General features: G+C 38.5%; 1 protein-coding gene across 1 annotated transcript; it reads right to left on the bottom strand.

The window, feature by feature from the left end:
• Positions 1 to 17,848: 17,848 nt before the first annotated feature.
• LOC126483853 (elongation factor Tu, mitochondrial) lies at positions 17,849 to 19,499 on the bottom strand. Its single transcript, XM_050107068.1, has one exon. The coding sequence runs from the start codon at positions 19,412 to 19,414 to the stop codon at positions 18,044 to 18,046; it is 1,371 nt and encodes a 456-aa protein (XP_049963025.1). The 5' UTR covers positions 19,415 to 19,499; the 3' UTR covers positions 17,849 to 18,043.
• Positions 19,500 to 19,747: the final 248 nt, after the last annotated feature.

Here is a 19,747-nt window from a genome sequence, read left to right on the forward strand (position 1 = left end):
TCTATAAGAGACAAGTTCAGTGAAAAAAATTAGTTTTAAGAGTACAATAAAAATGAGACTGGTAATAAAAGAATAGTCAAACATAAAATATAAAAAGTCCAAGTTACATGGTTCAACAATGGCCTTTTTATATTTTAAACCCATGGTACAGAACCAGTCTCATTTTTATTGTGCTGTTACATCTATTTTTTTATTGAACTTGACTCTTATTAAAGTGTTTGTTTTTGCATACTGTTTTTTACTGGTACATCTAGTTTTTGTTCAAACTGTGTCTCATACAGGCATGGTATAGAAACAGTCTCAGTTTTTTGTTGCTGTTACCACTAAATTTCCTATTTAACTTGGCTCTTATACAACTGCATGATGCGGTTATTACTGGTACATTTAGTTTTTGTGCAACCTCCATCTAATATGAGTGTGATCTGTTGCACTGTCAATTGAATGTAATCTAATATTTTAATTTTCATACATTACGTACATGATGTAGGCAATTAAAAGATTTTTACATTATAACAAATTGTATAAGACCACTTTCTGTTTCTTGAAAATGTCAGGCATTACTAGAAGAAGTAATATAAATTATTTTTGATTTAAAAAGCAAAATAGCTAATCCACTTAACGTTAGTACATGGCACATATTATTGAAATTTATAAATAAAATAAAATATAGAACTAAAACAAAGTATGTGCTATTTTCATTGGGGGAGGGGGAGCCTCTGAGACATGTTGTGCTCATGTGCGTTGGGCTCAGTCAGCTTCTGACCAAACTGACTCTCATCCCACACTGCCAGTGAGTGTGATGAGCTGCTAAGATCTTGTTCTACAAGTGGGGCTGTGGTGCAAGTGGCAAGCTGCTGCTGATTTAACAATTTAAGAACATCATTAAAATTCTTGTGGTACATCAAATTTTTTAAGTCACTTTGGAGATTAAATATTGTGGTTCTTCCAGGTTTTTTTTTTAAGTCACTTTGGAGATTAAGTATTGTGGTTCTTCCAGGTGATGTCCATATATTTCAAGTTCCTGCAAAAAACAGTACAGACTGGTTTCAGTCATGTGTGTGTGAGCTATATTTGTGTGTGTGTTTTTTGTCCTTTTCCGATGAAAGCCTAGCTGGCTGGAAGCTTACTTTCTGACAGTCTTTTTGCTGTGCCTATCTGTGACTCAGCATCTCCACTATATGGTGAGTGCAACTTTCCTTTTCACAATATTGTTACATTCCATTTTGGATTTTCCATTGTTTGACTTCTGTAATTTGTAACATGTAAAATTAAAAATAATCTTGAAAACTGGTATCTATAATGAGTTAAGTCCAGTACCATCTTGTACACTGTACGTCTAGCCAAGTACACACAATCAAAGGACTAAATAAGTAAGAACTACAGCCTTATAACCACTGTTTACATCAATTTGCTTAAGAATGGGTATTTCACTTTTCCTATCTTGCTCACTTAATGGTGGCTTGAGCAGTCTGTTAAATAAGGAATGAAGATATGCCACATTATGTACAGTGAGATGCCATGATGTATAGGGGATAAATAACAAGATCTGTGCAACTGAGTTGCCTATTAACGCTGACTCAACATTTACTATCTCTTTTTGTGACAGTTATGTCAAGGAAATTGATTTGCCATTTACATTCATGTTCATCACTAATTTTTACCTTGGGCTGAAAAGCACTAAGCTTCACAACAACCTCATTAATTTCATTTAAATTCCCTTTCAGTTATACAGTAAAGTGGAATCATTGGCTTAGTACATTATTTTACTAGCTAACTCTGTGTTTTCATCTAAAAATTTATGTTCTGCTGCCATGATACCAGGAACAGTTTTACCAATCGCTGCACCTTCTGATTGGCAATAATTTTACCATTAAAAGTAAAGTAATTATTGTTGTGACTGACAATTTGCAATTTATACAAACACAACTTTTATTGAAGTAAGTTCACAAGATTGATGACTGAACATGCAAACGAAAGATAACAATAACAATGCCAGTAAAAGTCTCCTAACTAAGGCAAACAAAAGTTCACTTCTAATTTTCCACAAAGGTTCGTAGTAACACACACACACACACACACACACACACACACACACACACACACACTAGTAACAGTCCCATTCTGAGATGAAGACTTAATCTTCAACAGTCACAGTACATGAGGTCGGCATCTGGCATGAACTGAACTTTGGGGCTGATTCTAGCCCTTACATAGCTGTCCCCAGCCAACCAGGTTTTGGCGTAGTGATACTTCCTGCAGGCTGTGGCTTGAGATCCCCCTGCAGGAAGTAGTGCTCGGAATGTCTGTTTCCATTATCTTGTGTGTAAATAGCCAGTGTTTACCATGGTGCTTTTGCTATGCCTTGGGCATAGACAACCTCGTCCTCTGTGGTGTAATATGGGTTGCTGGCCCTCATGGGCTACCTTGGGTCTGGTATAACAATTATAAGTCAATATTAGTTCTAACAACTCTATGGTTTCTTCTACAGATAATTTTTTATGTACCACTAGATCGTTTTTAATTAAATCAAGAGTTGCACTGATTGACACGTGTACACAAATTTACTATGTCAAGTGAAACAAACAATGCGTATGCCGGTATTGCAATATGTTTAACACTATGAGCAAAGTCACAGGTGTTCTTCATGCTGAATTAGTATGTATATAAAATGTTTAAATGTATGTAAAACTTTTAACTTTTGAGCCAAATAGCTGCTGGTAGGTCCATTAGCTCTCTGTTCAGTGCTGGAGATTAATGTCATTGATTTATCTTGCTTGTTCAACTAAACCAGTGCTCACACAAGTGGTATTTGTGGGTTCATAACAAGAAACCAATTCTTCTCATTGTCATTAAATAGGACATTAGAATTATGAATTGTGTCTTTCAAATCATTATGGAATTTTGCTGTAGGATCCTACTTATTTTTTTGATTCCATAGACCTTTTCTTTTTCCTTTTTTTCTTTTTTTTAACAAGAAGAACAAATGTTTCCAAAATATGAAGCTGGAAAATAACCACAGGCGCAGTAATGACATTAATTGGAAGAACACAGAAAATGCAGTAAACGCAGTGTGGACAGAACACTGGTAGTAGCCATAAAATATTTGGACATTCCCACCACAACAAATAAAGACTGTCAAATAGGAAATAAAAGCTTCTCATTAGAGGAAATTGAAAAATCTAAAAGAAATTCTACAGATATGTTATGTGCAAAAGCATCATCTGGAAGTCGCATTGTTAAAAGTTAGTATTACATTACCGGAGGTAGGAACAAAAATGAGAATTATAAATGATAAATGTAGATTCAATTAGACTGTTCAGGGATAATTTTGCTGGATGATCAGTTGAGAACAATTTTACCAAGAGCACATATCATTCCTAAAAACAATCCTGCAACACAATGAATTCAATTTTAATGTGCAGCAGATCAGGGGCTGTTATAGTGGATGGTAAAATAAAGTATGGGCAACATAAGGTATTTCAGTATCTTGTGCTAGGAAGAGAGAACACTGCGGAGGACTAACTCAAATCAAAACTTTAACATGTATCACAAATGGTACTTCAGAATTCAGCATGATGTCAACAAATAGCAGAAACCACGTACTATGTACAACAAATTGAAAACTACAAGAACAAATTAAAGACACACTGAACCATTATTAGGCATGAACTGAATAAACTCTGTAATGCAAATAATATCCAGCTCCCTGATGGCAACAGTGAACAGAATAAATTAAAAATTTTTTATTCTATCTTTCTATCCTCCTATAAATGGTATCATGGCCTGGTTTGACTTCTTATAAAGTCATCAGCAGATATTTTGAAACAAAATTACTATGATGAAAGGCCATGTAACTAATTCCAGTCTACTAAGTATCAGTAATGATACCATTTGTGTAACTTGAGGCTATAAAAATACAATGAAATAATTTTGTTTCCGAAATGCTTACTGTGTTCCTTACGCAGTATGCCTAGCTGATAAAAATTCTAATGACTGGTCATTAAATTCAATGAATTCTTTCTAAAATAGCTTAATAACAAGGAGAAAAATATACCATCAAAAACAGAGGCATTAAAGTACCAGGCTGGAATAAGGATATATGTTTAACACAGAAACTACTATAATACGACTTATATGTAATAAGTAGCTACTGTGCTGTAAACAATATTGATGGGTTCAAGATTTACAAAACTAAAAGAAACCAAATGTTATGGATGTAGCTCAGAGCAAGGTAACATGTACAAAATATCAAAAATGTTCTTGATTACCTGTAATTCTAAAACTGGAAACAAAATCAAGCACTCTGCTACTGTTTTCCACCAGTGATTACTACTGTGTGCACCATGTCCCGTGATCCCTTTGAAAATAAGCCCTTTAGATTAACATAATAAGTGAATGTGGTACTCTTAGGAAAGTGACTGTTGGGGTTGTGGAAATTTATCCTTAGAGTTTGTCCTTCTTGTCCATGTGATCAAAAGTATCCGGACACCTGGCTGAAAATTACTTACAATTTCATTGTGCACTCTATCAGTAATACTGGAATTCAATATGGTGTTGGCCCACCCTTTGCCTTTGCTTCCACTCTCACAGGCATACGTTCAATCAGGTGCTGGAAGGTTTCTTGGGGAAAGGCAGCTCATTCTTTACAGAGTGCTGCATTGAGGAGATACCGATGTCAGTCAGTGAGGCCTGGCATGAAGTCGGTGTTCCAAAACATCCCAAAGGTGTTCTATAGCATTCAGGTCAGGTGCAGGCCAACAGGAATATTATTGTCATGTAACCACTCTGCCACAGCCTGTGCATTATGAACGGGCGCTCGATCATTTTGAAAGATGCAGTCGCCATCCCTGAATTGTTCATCAACAGTGGGAAGCAAGAAGGTGCTTAAAACATCAATTTAGGCCTGTGCTGTGATAGTGCCACACAAAACAACAAGGAGTGCAAGCCCTGTCCGTGAAAAACACGACCACACTGTAACACCACTGCCTCCGAATTTTACTGCTGACACTACACACGCTGGCAGATGATGTTCACCATGCATTCGCCATTCCCACACCCTGCCATTAGATCGCCACATTGTGTACCACGATTCGTCATTCTACACAATGTTTTTCCATTGTTCAATCATAGAATGTTTACATTCCTTACACCAAGGGAGGTGACGTTTGGCATTTACTGGCGTGATGTGTAACTTATGAGCAGCCACTCGACCATGAAATCCAAGTTTTCTTGCCTCCTGCCTAACTATCAAAGTAATTGTAGTGGATCCTGATGCAGTTTGGAATTCCTGTGTGATGGTCTCAATAGATGTCTGCCTATTACACGTCATGACCCTCTGCAACTGTCGGCAGTCTCTGTCAGTCAACAGATGAGGTTGGCCTGTACGCTTTCATGCTGTATGTGTCCCTTTACATTTCCACTTCACTATTACATCAGAAACAGTGGACCTAGAGATATTTAGGAGTGTGCAAATCTGCGTGCAGACTTATGACACAAGTGAAACCCAATCACCTGACCATGTTTGAAGTCCATGAGTTCTGTGGAATGCCCCATTCTGCTCTCTCATGATGTCTAATGACTACTGAAGTCACTTATATGGAGTACCTGTAGGTACTTGGCAGCACAATGCATCTAACATGAAAAACATGTTTTGGGAAGTGTCTGGTTACTTTTGATCACGTAGCGTATAATGACCAGATTTACACCACTATCTGACTATCTGAGCTACACTACTGCAGAATCACAGCATAAGCTCAATGAGTGTATATGACAGAAATTCCAAAACAAATTTTAAATATGGCTTGAAAATTTACCACAGCAAGAAGTTAAGCAGATGCAAACATTAATAAGGGATGAATATTCTCAGACACCTGAAAGTGGGCTTGTAAACCACCAACTTGTTCATTAAAGATATTAATACTGTAGAACAACCTCAATATTTGTTTTCGATTTGTATATCTGTTCTGCAAAGATATTGTTTAGATTCTAATGCATAGACAGAACTACATAAGCAGTTTTTGTTAACACCAACTCTTGCTCTTTTATTATATATACAAATGACATATTTTGGTCTTCGGTTGTCACGGCAAAGACTTAAGACATTTGAGTTCATAAACCTAATAAAAAGCCTCTATCACATGACGTTTGAGAAGTAATTTTTGTTAATGCACTCATCCCTCTGGTGTCTTCTCAGAACTAAAGTTCTTCTTGCTGGAACAAAATTGCTGATATCACCACTATGATACAATTCTTGTATGTAGGGGACAATTCTTTGGATCTTATACTGACACTTCTGGGCCTCCACAGCTACCATGATCTAGACTGGAAGGAGAGTTGCCTTATCTAAACAATTGTTGTGTATGCCTCACACACTGTCAGCTACCAGGAAAGCAGCATCTGATGTGTACTGCACACCTGACACATTTAGGGGCCCGTATGGCTCTCAAACCTATAATGGAAGTCCAGGAAGTTACAGCACAGGTTGCCATAAAACCTTCAAAGCCTCTGGTTCAAACCTTAGACATGACTCAGAAACAGGGGGCCACAATCAGTTCTGGCAACAATACTGTAAATTGTGAGCTTTGTTGTAATTCTTTGTGCAAAGCTGGTCTTCTCAACCATCTCTCCCAGTCACTCAAGAGATCTAAGTATGACCGGGAAACCACATGACAAGCATTATTTGTTCCAGTGTGCACCCCAGTCTGCAGTTGTGTGCAGCTTGTTTCCTCAGTGGCTATCAGAATAATTTCTTCAACATGTTGAATGAAGCTCCCGGGCACATGCACTGAGTGCACCAGGTGTTCCTTCCCATGACTTGCTCCCAATTTCCTAAGGTACCATTACTCAACATATGTTTCGACCGCCAATGATCAATAGACTTTTGCCGTTTTGACTCAGGACACGGCATATTTCCCAAAAGGTGAATTGGGTCTCTTTGACTCAGTTTTTGTTTACGTGAAAAACAGCACATTGAACTTGTTGGTTACGGGAATCGGTATTAAAATCACAAGTTCTCCCTGGTCTGTGTCTAGCCTATACAGGTTACCTTACCCATCCCTACCACTTACACACAATTCACAGTCATTTGGATAAGTAGTGATAGACCCCTACTTCCTATAGAGGATACAGGATGCACAGGAGGTGAGGAGGAGCAGATTAATGTTTAACATCCGTCGACAATGAGGCCATTAGAGATGGTCTGCAGGAGGGATAGTACTTGGGGGACCATTGCTGTCTCTGGTACATGACTCTCAGTAGCTCTCCCAACACACGCTTGCATGACAGCTTCCATGTTTGACAGTAGTCAGGGCGATTTCCAGATATTTACAAATGTCATCATAACTCATCTCGTGTCCAAGATGTGGGGGCTGCATTGTAACTGTTGCAAATTTTTACAGAAGAGTAAACAAATAGCTTTAAAATAAGCCTGCACAGTCTCTTTTAATATCTGTATCTGTTAAGATAAAAATATTAGTACTTTCCTTTCAGAACTTAAGTAATTAGTGTGCTAAACGAGATTTATATTAAGCTAACAGAAAATCTTAAGTTACTAAGTTACTGAAACTTTTTTTAATGTTACAGTCACTAACTTACTCCTAGAGCTTCTAGGTCTTGTTTAGCCATTTCCTTTTTTCACACTCTCTAGATTTCCACTAATGTTGAGAGATTTTACATTCCAATTTTCTATTACACCATAACTTTTACATCTTTCACTTCATCCAGGGTTTGCACCTGACTCAAGCTGGAGACGTGAATTGGGTTCTATTTTACCTATAGATTATTTTGTTACAAAACCTACTATCATTGCTGTCACAATGATATGTAATGCATCACCCCCTTACTTGGTTGAGAATTACACATCTCCTTTTCAATGATAAACTGTTTCTTAATTGACAGCATTTAATGATCAGTGTATTAAGTTCATAAAATACAACCGTCGAAGGTACAGCTACAGAGATTTTAATTCCTTTGTTCACAGAAATTATAAAAACAGACTCTTGCTACGAGATTCCAATAACATCTTGCTTTCATAAATGATTCAGTCCTGGACAACATTCTCTACACTTGAGCTGATGATAAATATTGTTCTCATATGCAACTGGAAACATATTATGACACCACCTGAACAATGGCTCTTAAAGACTCCCACCTAACAATTTTGCCAAACAGCTCCAGCCAACACCAAATAACAAGTCCCACTGCTGTGTAGCATACTCAAAAATGAGAAACTGAATATCTCACTGTTGTGATTAGAGTGATTTAACCACACATTCCTGCAACTTACAGAAGCCATTTTTAATCTCCTCTTGATAGAGAGACAGCAGTGATGGTCTGATGGGTACTAACCTGGCAGTTTCACTGCATGCCCTGCAATTGTTTTTGTTGGTAGGCTCATAGTTCAGTGACAGATGCATCATCATAGGTTTAAGTTTGATACTCTTTCACTTTTATTCAGATTAAATTGCACTTGAGCCATAACCAGTTTTCAAACAGTCCTTTTTGTATTGTTCTCTACCTGTGCAGGGTTTACTAAATTTCATGAGAAATTCTTGGGTCTTTAATTTTCCTAATTTATTAAGTTTCTTAATTAGTCTGTGGGAGCACTATCCATAATAACAACAGTAAGTAACTGATAGAGTTGGATAAAAGCATTTATTCTGGTTGCCTGGAAGAGCTTACAAGACAAGAACAATTCAGTTGCAACTGGTACATGGAAGGCAAAAAAGAGAACTGGACAATGTTGGACAGAGACAAAGATATCACATACTAGTCTTAAACCACAATTGTCTTTAGTTTTCTGTTTAATTGTATCACCACAAGGCCTCATTCTCCTCCCTGATGGTATAAAAATAATGTAGCATTCTGTCAGCTCTGATATGAACTGGAGGCTGTTCCTATGGAAACGGTACTGATGTATCTGCAGTAGCAGAGACAAAATTTGAATGATATTCCTCAATCTGTTTTTATCGGGATAAACCAATACACAAGAACATTGTTGATATCGACAAAATAGTCAAAACAAATCACAATTCAAGCAAGAAACAAAGTATGGATCCTACTTCAGAACTTATAATGGAAGAATAACAAAATAAAATTTTTTCCATACAAGTCTCTCACTCAAAAAATCTATCAAAGAAGAGAGGGGTTGCATATGGATATAGTCCACTTGTTGATCGCAACCTCTGGCACTTCTGTTGATCTATGGGGCTCGGGTAGCGGGCCCTAGTGGCTGTTGCATGAAACACGAGGCTGTGTTTTCATCTCTGGTAGTGTTGTTGGTTGTACCATAAACATCTGCTTTGGTTTCACTTGCTGTGATGAAGGCATCCCACATCTCTGTTCTGCCATGTGGGACGCCAGTGTTGCAAGTGGACAGGATGGATGTTGCAGGTACTACATCTGGTTGTGGTGAAGGCTGATGGCACTGCCCCCACATTGTTCATGGCTTACATTGTAGGTGTCAGGTGATGGTTGTTAACACTGAACAACATTATCATCCTCCAGTAACTATGGATTGGGCTACATCCATTTCAAAGATACAGTGGCGAGTATTCAAAAGATGCAGTAGTGAGTTTATCCTTTTGTAATATCTTCAATAGGTATTTGTTGCTTACGATTACTGGATATGGCCTGGTGTGTGTGTGGTTTGTAAAGGCACCCTGGCAGCATTCCTCTGTAACTTTATATGGGAACAAATGTGGAGATCTTTATGGACAAGAATGTTCATATCAATACAATGAGGTGCTGGTGATGGGCAGAATTTGGAGATGCCAAACTTTACTTGTTGAAGGCGAAATTATAGCTCATGCAGAGTACACTCTTGCTGTTGCATGAAAAACTCCAATGACAGTTGGAGGGTTTTGCCATAAATGAATTCCGCAGTGGAGGTCACAACATCTGGTTTAATGGCCATGCACTCTTTTGATAGCACTAGAGGAAGAGTTCAAACCCATGAATTACCATGACACATTAAAGAAGATCTCATAATATGATGGCCCCATTCAACTATCTCTTTACCGCTGGATGATAGCTGATTGTATGGTGAAGTTTGAAACCACAGTTGGTGAGTTTATGGAGTAAACCCAACTCAGACTGTCTTCTGTGACCAGTAGTGTTGTTGGTGGGACATCCAAAATGGGAGACCCGGACAGTCATAAAATTTTACACCACTGTTTCGGGTGACATCTCGGCAACACGCATGATTTCTGCTTACCATGTATAATGGTCATCTGGCATAAATATGTACCTGAAACCCCTAATCGGAGATAAAGGTCCCATAACATCAATTTGCACATGTGTGAAGATTGCGTGGTCTTGCTGAATGTGCCCACCTACTTATGTACTTGGTGACATGCTTTAGTCATCTGGCACAGTAAACAAGTTAGGACCCAAATGTGACAGTTGTGTTTTATGCACAGCCACACATATCTGTCAATTACCATACAAACTGGACAGGCCATAAACATCACACCATAACACAGTCTTAAATCACTCTAAAGAATGCCATTTTAGTTCCAATCCAGTAACTTGGCTGCTTATAAGTTCCTGTAGTTGGTCATCTGTGGCCTGTGCCTCCATAAGTAGTTTGCAGTTGATACCACTAGATATTGTACTAGGAAAATAATCTACCACCACACTGAAACTTCCTGGCAGGTTAAAAATGTGTGCAGCCCTGAAATTCAAACTTGGGACCTTTTCCTTTCATGGGCAAGTGCTCTACTGACTGAACTACCCAAGAAAGACTCGCAACCCATCCTCACAGCTTTACTTGTGCCAGTACCTCATCTCCTACCTTCCAAATGAGACAAGGTACTGGCAGAAGTAAAGCTGTGAGGACGGGTGGTGAGTCATGGTTGGGCAGCTCAGTCAGTAGAGCACTGGCCCACAAAAAGCAAAAGCCCCAAGATTGATTCTTGGTCTGACACACAGTTTTAATTTGCCAGGAAGTTTCATATCAGTGCACACTCCACTGCAGAGTCAAAATTTCATTCTGTCACAAGATTCTCTGCTCATTTTTCATGGTGAATGTCTCTTGTAAAATAGATGATAAATTCCTGTTGCCAGAACTGCCAGTGTGGAAGTAAACATGACGAAGGGCAATTTCTCCACATGAGCTCTAAAGGTTCTTAATAGCCTCATAAATGTCTGCTCATTCCCTGTCATAAGCTCTCCATTTTGTCTGTAAGTATATCAATTTCTGAGCGAAAAATCTGGGTGGGTGCCATGAACCATCGATTTGTTAGTGAAGCGCTGCCTGTTCCTATTGCCAGCTGGCTGCCCATTACGATACTTAGAGTTGCAGAGTGCAGAGGGCACACGAAGAAGATAGCTTCACTCATGCTGGCCTTTACATTCTCAAAAGCCTGTAGCATCACTGTGGTCCAAGAAAGAGGGCATTATCTTCTAGAATTATGTCCTGTCTGTGGAGCAGTAAGAGGCACTTGGTGGCTGCTGCATATGGTAAATGGTTTCTGTGTTCTACTAATGTCTTTGAAAACACCAACACATCTTCTACATATTCAAAGCAAAAGGGCAGTACGTAGTACCTCATCTACAAAGTGCTGCCATGTTTGAGTGTGCCACCAGAATCTGGTGGGACATTTTTTTGGAATCAACTTTGCTGAACACCATTGCTCCCACTAACACAATAGTGAAATCTTCTACTTTAGGTGCTGGGTAACAGACCAAGATTGTTGCACATACTGAACAAGTGATAGTCTCCACACAGTCTCCAAGAGCTGTCTACAGGTGATGCCCAAAGGCTCTTAGAAGGGAAACATACGCCTGCATTTGATTATTCATTTGATTCTTTCTTGACAGCTGCATACTTATCTGCCACTATTCTATGAGTCTTGAAGGCAACAGGAGGACCAGCTGTAGTCTTGAGTATGATATATATTACGTACAACTGCAGTAATAGGAGGACATTTTTCATTAACAGTTGCAGGCTGAGTCACTCGGGCAGTTGATGCAAAGGAACATCATCTTGTAAGCTCTGGAGTTTGGGTTCACCAGCCTGGGTTCACCAGCCTCTCTTTCCTTAGATGTCACATCCAATTTGGAAAGCAATGCTTTTATTTTCCATCATAATATTTGTGTTTTCCTCCCTTAGGGTGATAACTTGTCTTTCATGTCAATGTGTGCACACACTAAAGTTTGAAGACCCTCTGTTGTGTAGCTATATATTTGAAGACAAGAGCCCTTCGAATCCATATCAGTCATCATTGTATCCAAAGCAGTAGCTTTGTGAGAATCAGTGGGCTGTACTACACCGCATGATGAAGTGTAACACATGGTATGAGAGTTCTTCATCTTGACAATACATCTTTTAATGGTTTCAGATCTAAAACAGATATGTGCCTTGTGCAAGGATATGTCAACATTATAGTGGTGCAAACAGTCAGTGCCTAGGATGTGTTTGCCATGGGCTGGCACGAAGATCCACTGCAAAGGTTTATTGAGACCTAGATCCACAGCTATTCTTCACTCCCAGAAAGTAGAAATTTTGGAGTTATTAGCAGTGGCAGGATAAGTATTGGCTAGAGGTTGGTTGTCCTGATCCTCTGGAAATACACTTATGTCTGAACTAGAGCTGATGAGGTCTGTGTGTGAAGCATGAGTGTCTATGATGTATTACTGGTGGAATGCACGAAAAATGTTTGCAACATGGTGTTGTGCCAGTACTTCACATGTGTTTACATTTTCAATGCTGGGCATGAAGGTTGATCCCTTGCTGGAGTTTGTGACACTCACTGCGTGTCTACGAATAGTGTCGAAAGCATCAGATACTTTTGATGACCATGAATTTTCATTTTGTGCGTGTAGACAGATAGGTGCTTCTTCTCAAAGTGGCTGGTTGGACCTAACCCTGGTCGCTGTTTGTTTAGGTAACCACAAAGGGAGGTGCACGTCCTTGCTTATCATCCAAAGCATGAATGGTAACAATGCCAAGTCTGCAACTGTTTGTTGACTCTACTGTGTCATCCCTGCACGTGTTGCTGCCACAGTTGTGAGTCAGAGCTGTGAGTGCAGTTTCCATGATTTGCCACTAGACAGTACCTTTTACTTGTTGGAGTTCATGCAAAAGCTCTACTCTTTTGTAGCTTCAGGTGAAACTATTGCTACTACACCATTATGTATTTCAGATGCCATACCTTTACTGTCATTTTGTAAAATGCCATGCAGTTGATCAGCCACATGCATTTGTGAAACTATAACACAACCATTGTTGGAACATGGTGGTTTCACAACATGTCCTTGATGGCGCATGAGGAATTGAAGTCTCATATCCTGAAACTGTTTTAGTTGGTGGGCTCACAGTCCAGTGACCAATGCAACACCATTTATTTAAGTCTGATACTCTTGCATATTTATTCAGATCAAATTACACTCGAGCCATGACTAGTTCTCAGAGAATCCTTTTTAAGTATTAGTTGTTCAAGAAGCATAATATGATCATTAACTATGTCCTGATCCATTCCTTCATGTGAATATTACTACACTAAGTGAATATTACCACCAATAATATGGTCTAAACACTGACAATGTGTCCCATATTGAAGTCAGACAAAAGCTGAATGCATCTCCTTTTTACATTTTGGACTTCTCATCCTGCTGTTGTGGTCTTCAGTCCGAAGTCTGGCTTGATGTAGCTCTTCAGGCTATTCTCTCCTGTGTGAGGCTCTTCATCTCCAGATAGCTACTGCAACCTACATCCTTCTGAATCTGCTTATGTATTTATCTCTTGGTCTCCCGGCACGCGCGCGCGCCCACACACACACACACCCCTTGATGTCTCAGAATGTGTACTAACCACCAAGCCAATCTATTGGTCAAGTTGTCTGACAAATTTCTTGTCTCTCAAATTCTATTCAGTACCTCCTCATTAGTTGTGTGATCGATCTGAAATGAAATATCATCGATGTCCCTGGCACGATTGCTGCGTACAAAATCTGTCAGTGACATACTGGTAAAATGAGTACTGCTTGGCAATGACACAAACCAACATACAGATGTTAACTGGGTGATACCTAATCACAGACTCTTATACCAAGAAGTTAATGCAGGTTCCATCACGAAGATGTTACCTGGTTGGTAGCTACATGTGGATTTCGTTATGTATAAGTAATCGTATTAAATGCTAGCCACGCATTCATTTTCTCAAAAAAGATTGCAAAAAGATGCAAAACAGTGCAAGGTTCTTGACACACAGATGTTCGAGTGTTTTAGTTAATCCTGGCGAGATTGTGGCTAATATATGTTTCAAATTTATTGGTAGTATCACTGTATTGAATCAAATACTTGTTTCTTATAACTTTGTGCCAGATAGTTATAAAAGCATTTAAGTTCAGGGCACTCCTTGATTTACTCATTGCATATCAATGCATTGGATTACAAAATTTCATGTAAAGCTCACAGGTCCTTATATTTCAAATTTATTGTAGTTTATAATTAGTGGCTGATATGGATAACCAAACTCACTATCTCATTCAGAAAAACTAGGACAATAAATGTATAAAACCAAACCACCTTAAAAATTCAAATAACAAAATTAATTTTAGGTGGTACAAACTCTGTGCTGTGGAATGATCGGTATGGTCGGGAATTAAGAACACAGTGTACACAGATTTATTGTTACATGATGACCAGTTCAATAGTCTTACACGCTGCCATTATCAGATCTCATTGAACTTGTTATAAAACTGCCATGTTGCATTACATGAAGTCAAAGCATAAAAGGTAGCCCACACATATACTTACCTTGAGAAAAATCAGTTGATAAACTCCTCGTACCATCCACGCATATTGGCAGCAAACATGACCCACCCAAGCTTGCTGCACAGCACTATGCGGCAACAGTCTCACAGCTTCACCACAGAAAAAGTAGCTTCGATTGTTAAGCATGTGACTACAACCCCTTGTACAAACAGACTGTTGGCAACCATTTTGAAAAATTTGGGCAATGTTGTCAAATATGATTGATGGATGCTAGGTGCACCTGTCAATGGGACCAACTCTGGAAAATATTTTCCTCTTGCACTAGGACTTTTAAAAAACAGAATAGCTGCAAGCCTAACAGGAATTTTACAATCCTCACATTTACTGTTACGCCAGCCTTGGCGCATGAATTTATGATGGTTAATTTGGTTATATTTAGAAAATACATATCTTTCATTTCATATGCCACTTTCACTAGTTTCTTCAAGAGAGAAATACACACAGCTTGTCTACAATGCTGATTCTTTTGTTTAAATGCATAAGTTAATGGGACTGGAAGAATTAGAGATTACAGATTATGATGAAACGTGAAGAACTTCAAGACCATAGTTCAAGTTGCAGCATTCAGTGCAGCTGAAGCAGTTTCCTACTTCTAGTGGGTTAAGGCTGATGTGACATTTGCATTGAACTCTTTCATTCTCACAGTTTTTTAAGCATTATCACAGCTTGGCTCATCCAAGTGTGAGGTCTTCCCTGAAGCTGTTCTAAATGACTATCTGAATGGAAGTAATAAAAATGCAAAGGGAACATCAGACTCCAGAACAAACAAGTCACTTTGAAAAATGTAAGAAAAATTTGGCTAGGCTGTGCAACTAACTTTCCCAACTGTGGAGTACAAACTTGCGTTGTTTGTAGTTGCACCAAATTTTCCCACCGCAACAGCACTACTACAGAAATAGTATGAAATCCGGATCCTATTGCTCCCTTACTTACCTTACTACAGTTTGTTATGCATATTCTGTCAATGCACCATGAAGCTTTCATTGAACATCTGACCACCCTATGCACTATGACCAAACGGCATGATATCCGATGTCTCCTGTGAGGTTGTGATAAAACACAACTTTGTTAACATATGAAAAAATAAGCATACTAGGCCTAGTAGTGGCAAAAATGCCCACAAAAATAAACACACGTTATGCTGTGTCTCAATGTGTGCTGTGATCTTCATAAAAGTACCTACCACATATCATATTGTGAGCACCATCACCCACATACAGAGAGGTTGTTCAAGTCCTGAAATGGGGTTATCATGTGCACTGTATGCTTCTTCCCAAAACAGTCATGCTCAAATAAATTTAGATAGCTAACTCAGTACAAAAAAGTTGTCCTTTCAGCATATATGGTCTATTTTACAAAACAAAAAAGGTCAAACAGAATCATGAAGCTGTCTAAGAGGGCTTGATCTCTGTTGAAGGAAGGCAAGGGTAGAGCACCTCCACGAAGACTAGTCAAGCAGTGATGTTCAAACACTTTTCAGTTAACTTTACTTTGGCACATTTATGGAGAACAGATTAACTTTAAAAAATGATGGACATGTTAGATAAAATGAATTAACAGTAACTAATCATTAGAGAAGCAGATTAAGAAAGTATTCATAACTCAAAGCATAGATGAAGTATGTGCGTGGTTGGAGATTCTTCTACCCAGCATGATAGGGCATCCTTCAAAATGCTAGCCATTTGCAATGGCAAAAAATCTGGAAGAATATATTAGTCAACAACAACCTCTATGCCCTACAATAAACCAATAAGTGAATTCAATAAGTATATCATTTTCTGAATACCCCTATGCACCTTCTTCCTCTCCTAACCTATTTCCTACACACAATGTGCCACATTCTTCACCTTCAAACTTTTTTGCATTGCATCTCATCTGATGATTTCCCTCCTTTTCCCTATGAAAGTGCTGCTGTACTCCAAAAGCTACATTAGACTATCAAATTTTTCGGGTCTGTAAGCATGCTTTGATATGGTACTTTACATTACTACAAGCAAATGCAACATTAATATATTGAACAGCTTATCAGGAACTCTAGGCAAAGCTTAAATATTAAAACTGAACACCAAATAGGATTCAAATCACTACAAGATATTATCTTTTAAGGTCAAATATTCTAACACAACTATACGTCATGCCCACCTCCTACCTTAACCCCCCCCACCCCACCCCTTCCAAGTGTTTATCATTGCTGATATCAAGTAAATGAACATAAAATACAGCAAAATACATTTTGTATAATGTTACCATGTTATTTTAATTGTTTATAAAGAAACGAATACTAAACAGAATAAGAATTGTCCTAGTGGATTCTATCCAAAGTTTGAAATGGTTAGGTAAACCAGTCACGAAATAGGGATCACACGTTGTCACATTGATAAGTATGAAATATACAGCGTGTCATGAGAATGGAAAACTTAATCTTCTCACTGTGTTAGAAATCAATTTGGCATTAGGCCAAAGATTTCATATTCACATTCACTGGCTCTAGCAGTTCATAACCAAGCCTTGGGCAACACATCAGACTAGTTCATGATAATAATAAAGTTTTTTGGAGATGGGGTGACGGGGCAGTGGAAATATCGTATTTGAGCCCTAACTTATATCATGGAGTTCTTGAATTTTCATTGTACCAGTTAATAATTGTCATTTTAAACTGACGTAAATGTGATGTACAGAATGTCCACACATTCCTTACTATTTCCTGATTTGGAACTTTAGTCATAGTTATGACCTTTCCACGAAGATTCATTTCAGCATATACACTGCTGTGCAGTTATGGCCTATATGATGAATGTTCAAAATTGTATTCTGTTTTTCTAAAAACTTGTGTAAAATCTAGTTTTGCTCTTTCTTCATTTCCAGTGATTTACCTGATATTCATGTTGTCATAATTCTGAAATGATGTCTCACTCAAATAAATATCAATTATAGCATGAAAAAAATTTATGCTGTTTGTAGACCTACCTCACATACATTTTAATGCACATAGAGGTGTACGCTACCACCATATACCCTAATCTTACTGCTCTATATCTGTGTATTAATCTAAATTAAAATTACACTGGCATCTGATAAGCAAAGTCTTTTATTTGTGAACTAAAACAAATACACATTATTTGTACTAACGAGATCAAACACCTCACATGGCAAATAAATTTCATAAATATATCAAAATTCTTAGGGACAAAACAAATACTGAACTTGAAATAGAAGTACACTAATTACAGTTTGCCTAAGATGAAAACAGTCTTAAAAGTTAAACTCACGTCCTTTGGGTCAATACAACCTTGCTGAGATTTGCTTTTGGCACAAGAACACTTTCCAAAGACTGGGTAATTATTCCAGTTGCTACAGTCACATTGTTTTCCCTTATTGTGAATGGATCCCCCACTAACATCACCATTTTCTTCAGCAGAGTGACATATACAGTAGCATGTTCACCTGGCATTATCATTGCTTTGTCATCTTGGAGATCAACTCTACAAAAAATGTTCCATGTCTTACAAAACAGTTGTTGTGAATACTTGTTTACAATTGGTTTACTTCTTCCACCTTCCGCTCTCGACAGAAAATAAATTTTAGCTTCAAAATGATTACACAAGCTTTCACTCTTGCTGGCACACAAAAGCATTCCTCGCTGTACTGAGTTGATACGAACTCCTCTTAGTAATACACCAACATTTTCACCTGCTTTTGCTTCCTGGACTGATCTCTTAAAAATATGCAAATCACCAATTGATGTCTTGATACACTCATCAAATCCTAACAACTCTGCATCGCTATTTTTCTTCATGATTCCCCTCTGTATAGTGCCTATGACAACAGTTCCTCTGCCTGGCACTGTAAAAGCGTTGTCGATTGGCATCATGTAAGGCGACTTCAAGTCCCGTTCTGGTAATTTCACATGTTCATCAATTGCGTCAAGCAGCTTCCTTATTGACGGCTCCCCCAAATCTGAAGAATCTCCTTTCAGAGCTAACAGTGCCGATCCAATTATTATTGGTGTGTTCACTCCATCAAATCCAAAGTCTGATAACAACTCTCGTATTTCGATTTCAACTAACTCCAGCACGTCTTCTTCAACTTTATCTGCTTTGTTAATATAAACGACCATGTTCTTCACGCCTACTTGCTTCGCAAGCAGCAAATGTTCTCTGGTTTGTGGCATTTGTCCATCTGTCGCAGCCACAACTAAAATCGCTCCATCCATTTGGGAAGCACCAGAAATCATATTTTTAACGAAATCTGCATGCCCTGGGCAGTCCGTATGTGCATAATGCCTCCTTGAAGTGCTGTATTCTACATGTGCAGCGTTAATGGTAATCCCTCTAGCTTTTTCTTCTGGCGCTTTATCTATTTCGTCATAGGAAATAAATTTACACATTCCGTCTTTTTCAAGCACTTTCGTAATCGCCGCAGTAAGAGTCGTTTTACCGTGATCGACATGGCCAATTGTTCCAATATTGCAGTGTTCCCTGTCCTTTACACTGGCTGTTTTAGCATAGCATCTAAAACACAGGTGGCCTGTGCACACTACTCTCAGTTGCCGGTTCGTTAAGTATTTACTGTTAACAAACGATTGGAGTGTAGATTGTAACACTAATGCGCGTACTCCTTTCAATACTGCGGACATTGTAGTGCACCAAACTCAAACCACAACACAACATAAAAAAGAAACTATTATCACCCACATGTTCTAAACATAAACAAACCCACGAGCTACGACTGTCGAATATGATTCTGTATCGAATGAATCGATTGTCACTGAAGAATCGATATGTTATTGGATCGCGCAAACTGTGTGTTAAATCGAGTATAACGTCGATTTGGCAATGGGTGACTGGCGTGTCGATAACGTGGATTGAAAGGGGAAATAAGGGGATTTCGAGTTTTATTTGCCCATTTGACATTTTTGGAAAGAAGTAACATGTACAGCGCAACACTGAAGTTGTAACTTAATGTATAG

Source organism: Schistocerca serialis, chromosome 6 (genome assembly GCF_023864345.2).
Source record: "Schistocerca serialis cubense isolate TAMUIC-IGC-003099 chromosome 6, iqSchSeri2.2, whole genome shotgun sequence".
Lineage (NCBI taxonomy): Eukaryota > Metazoa > Arthropoda > Insecta > Orthoptera > Acrididae > Schistocerca > Schistocerca serialis.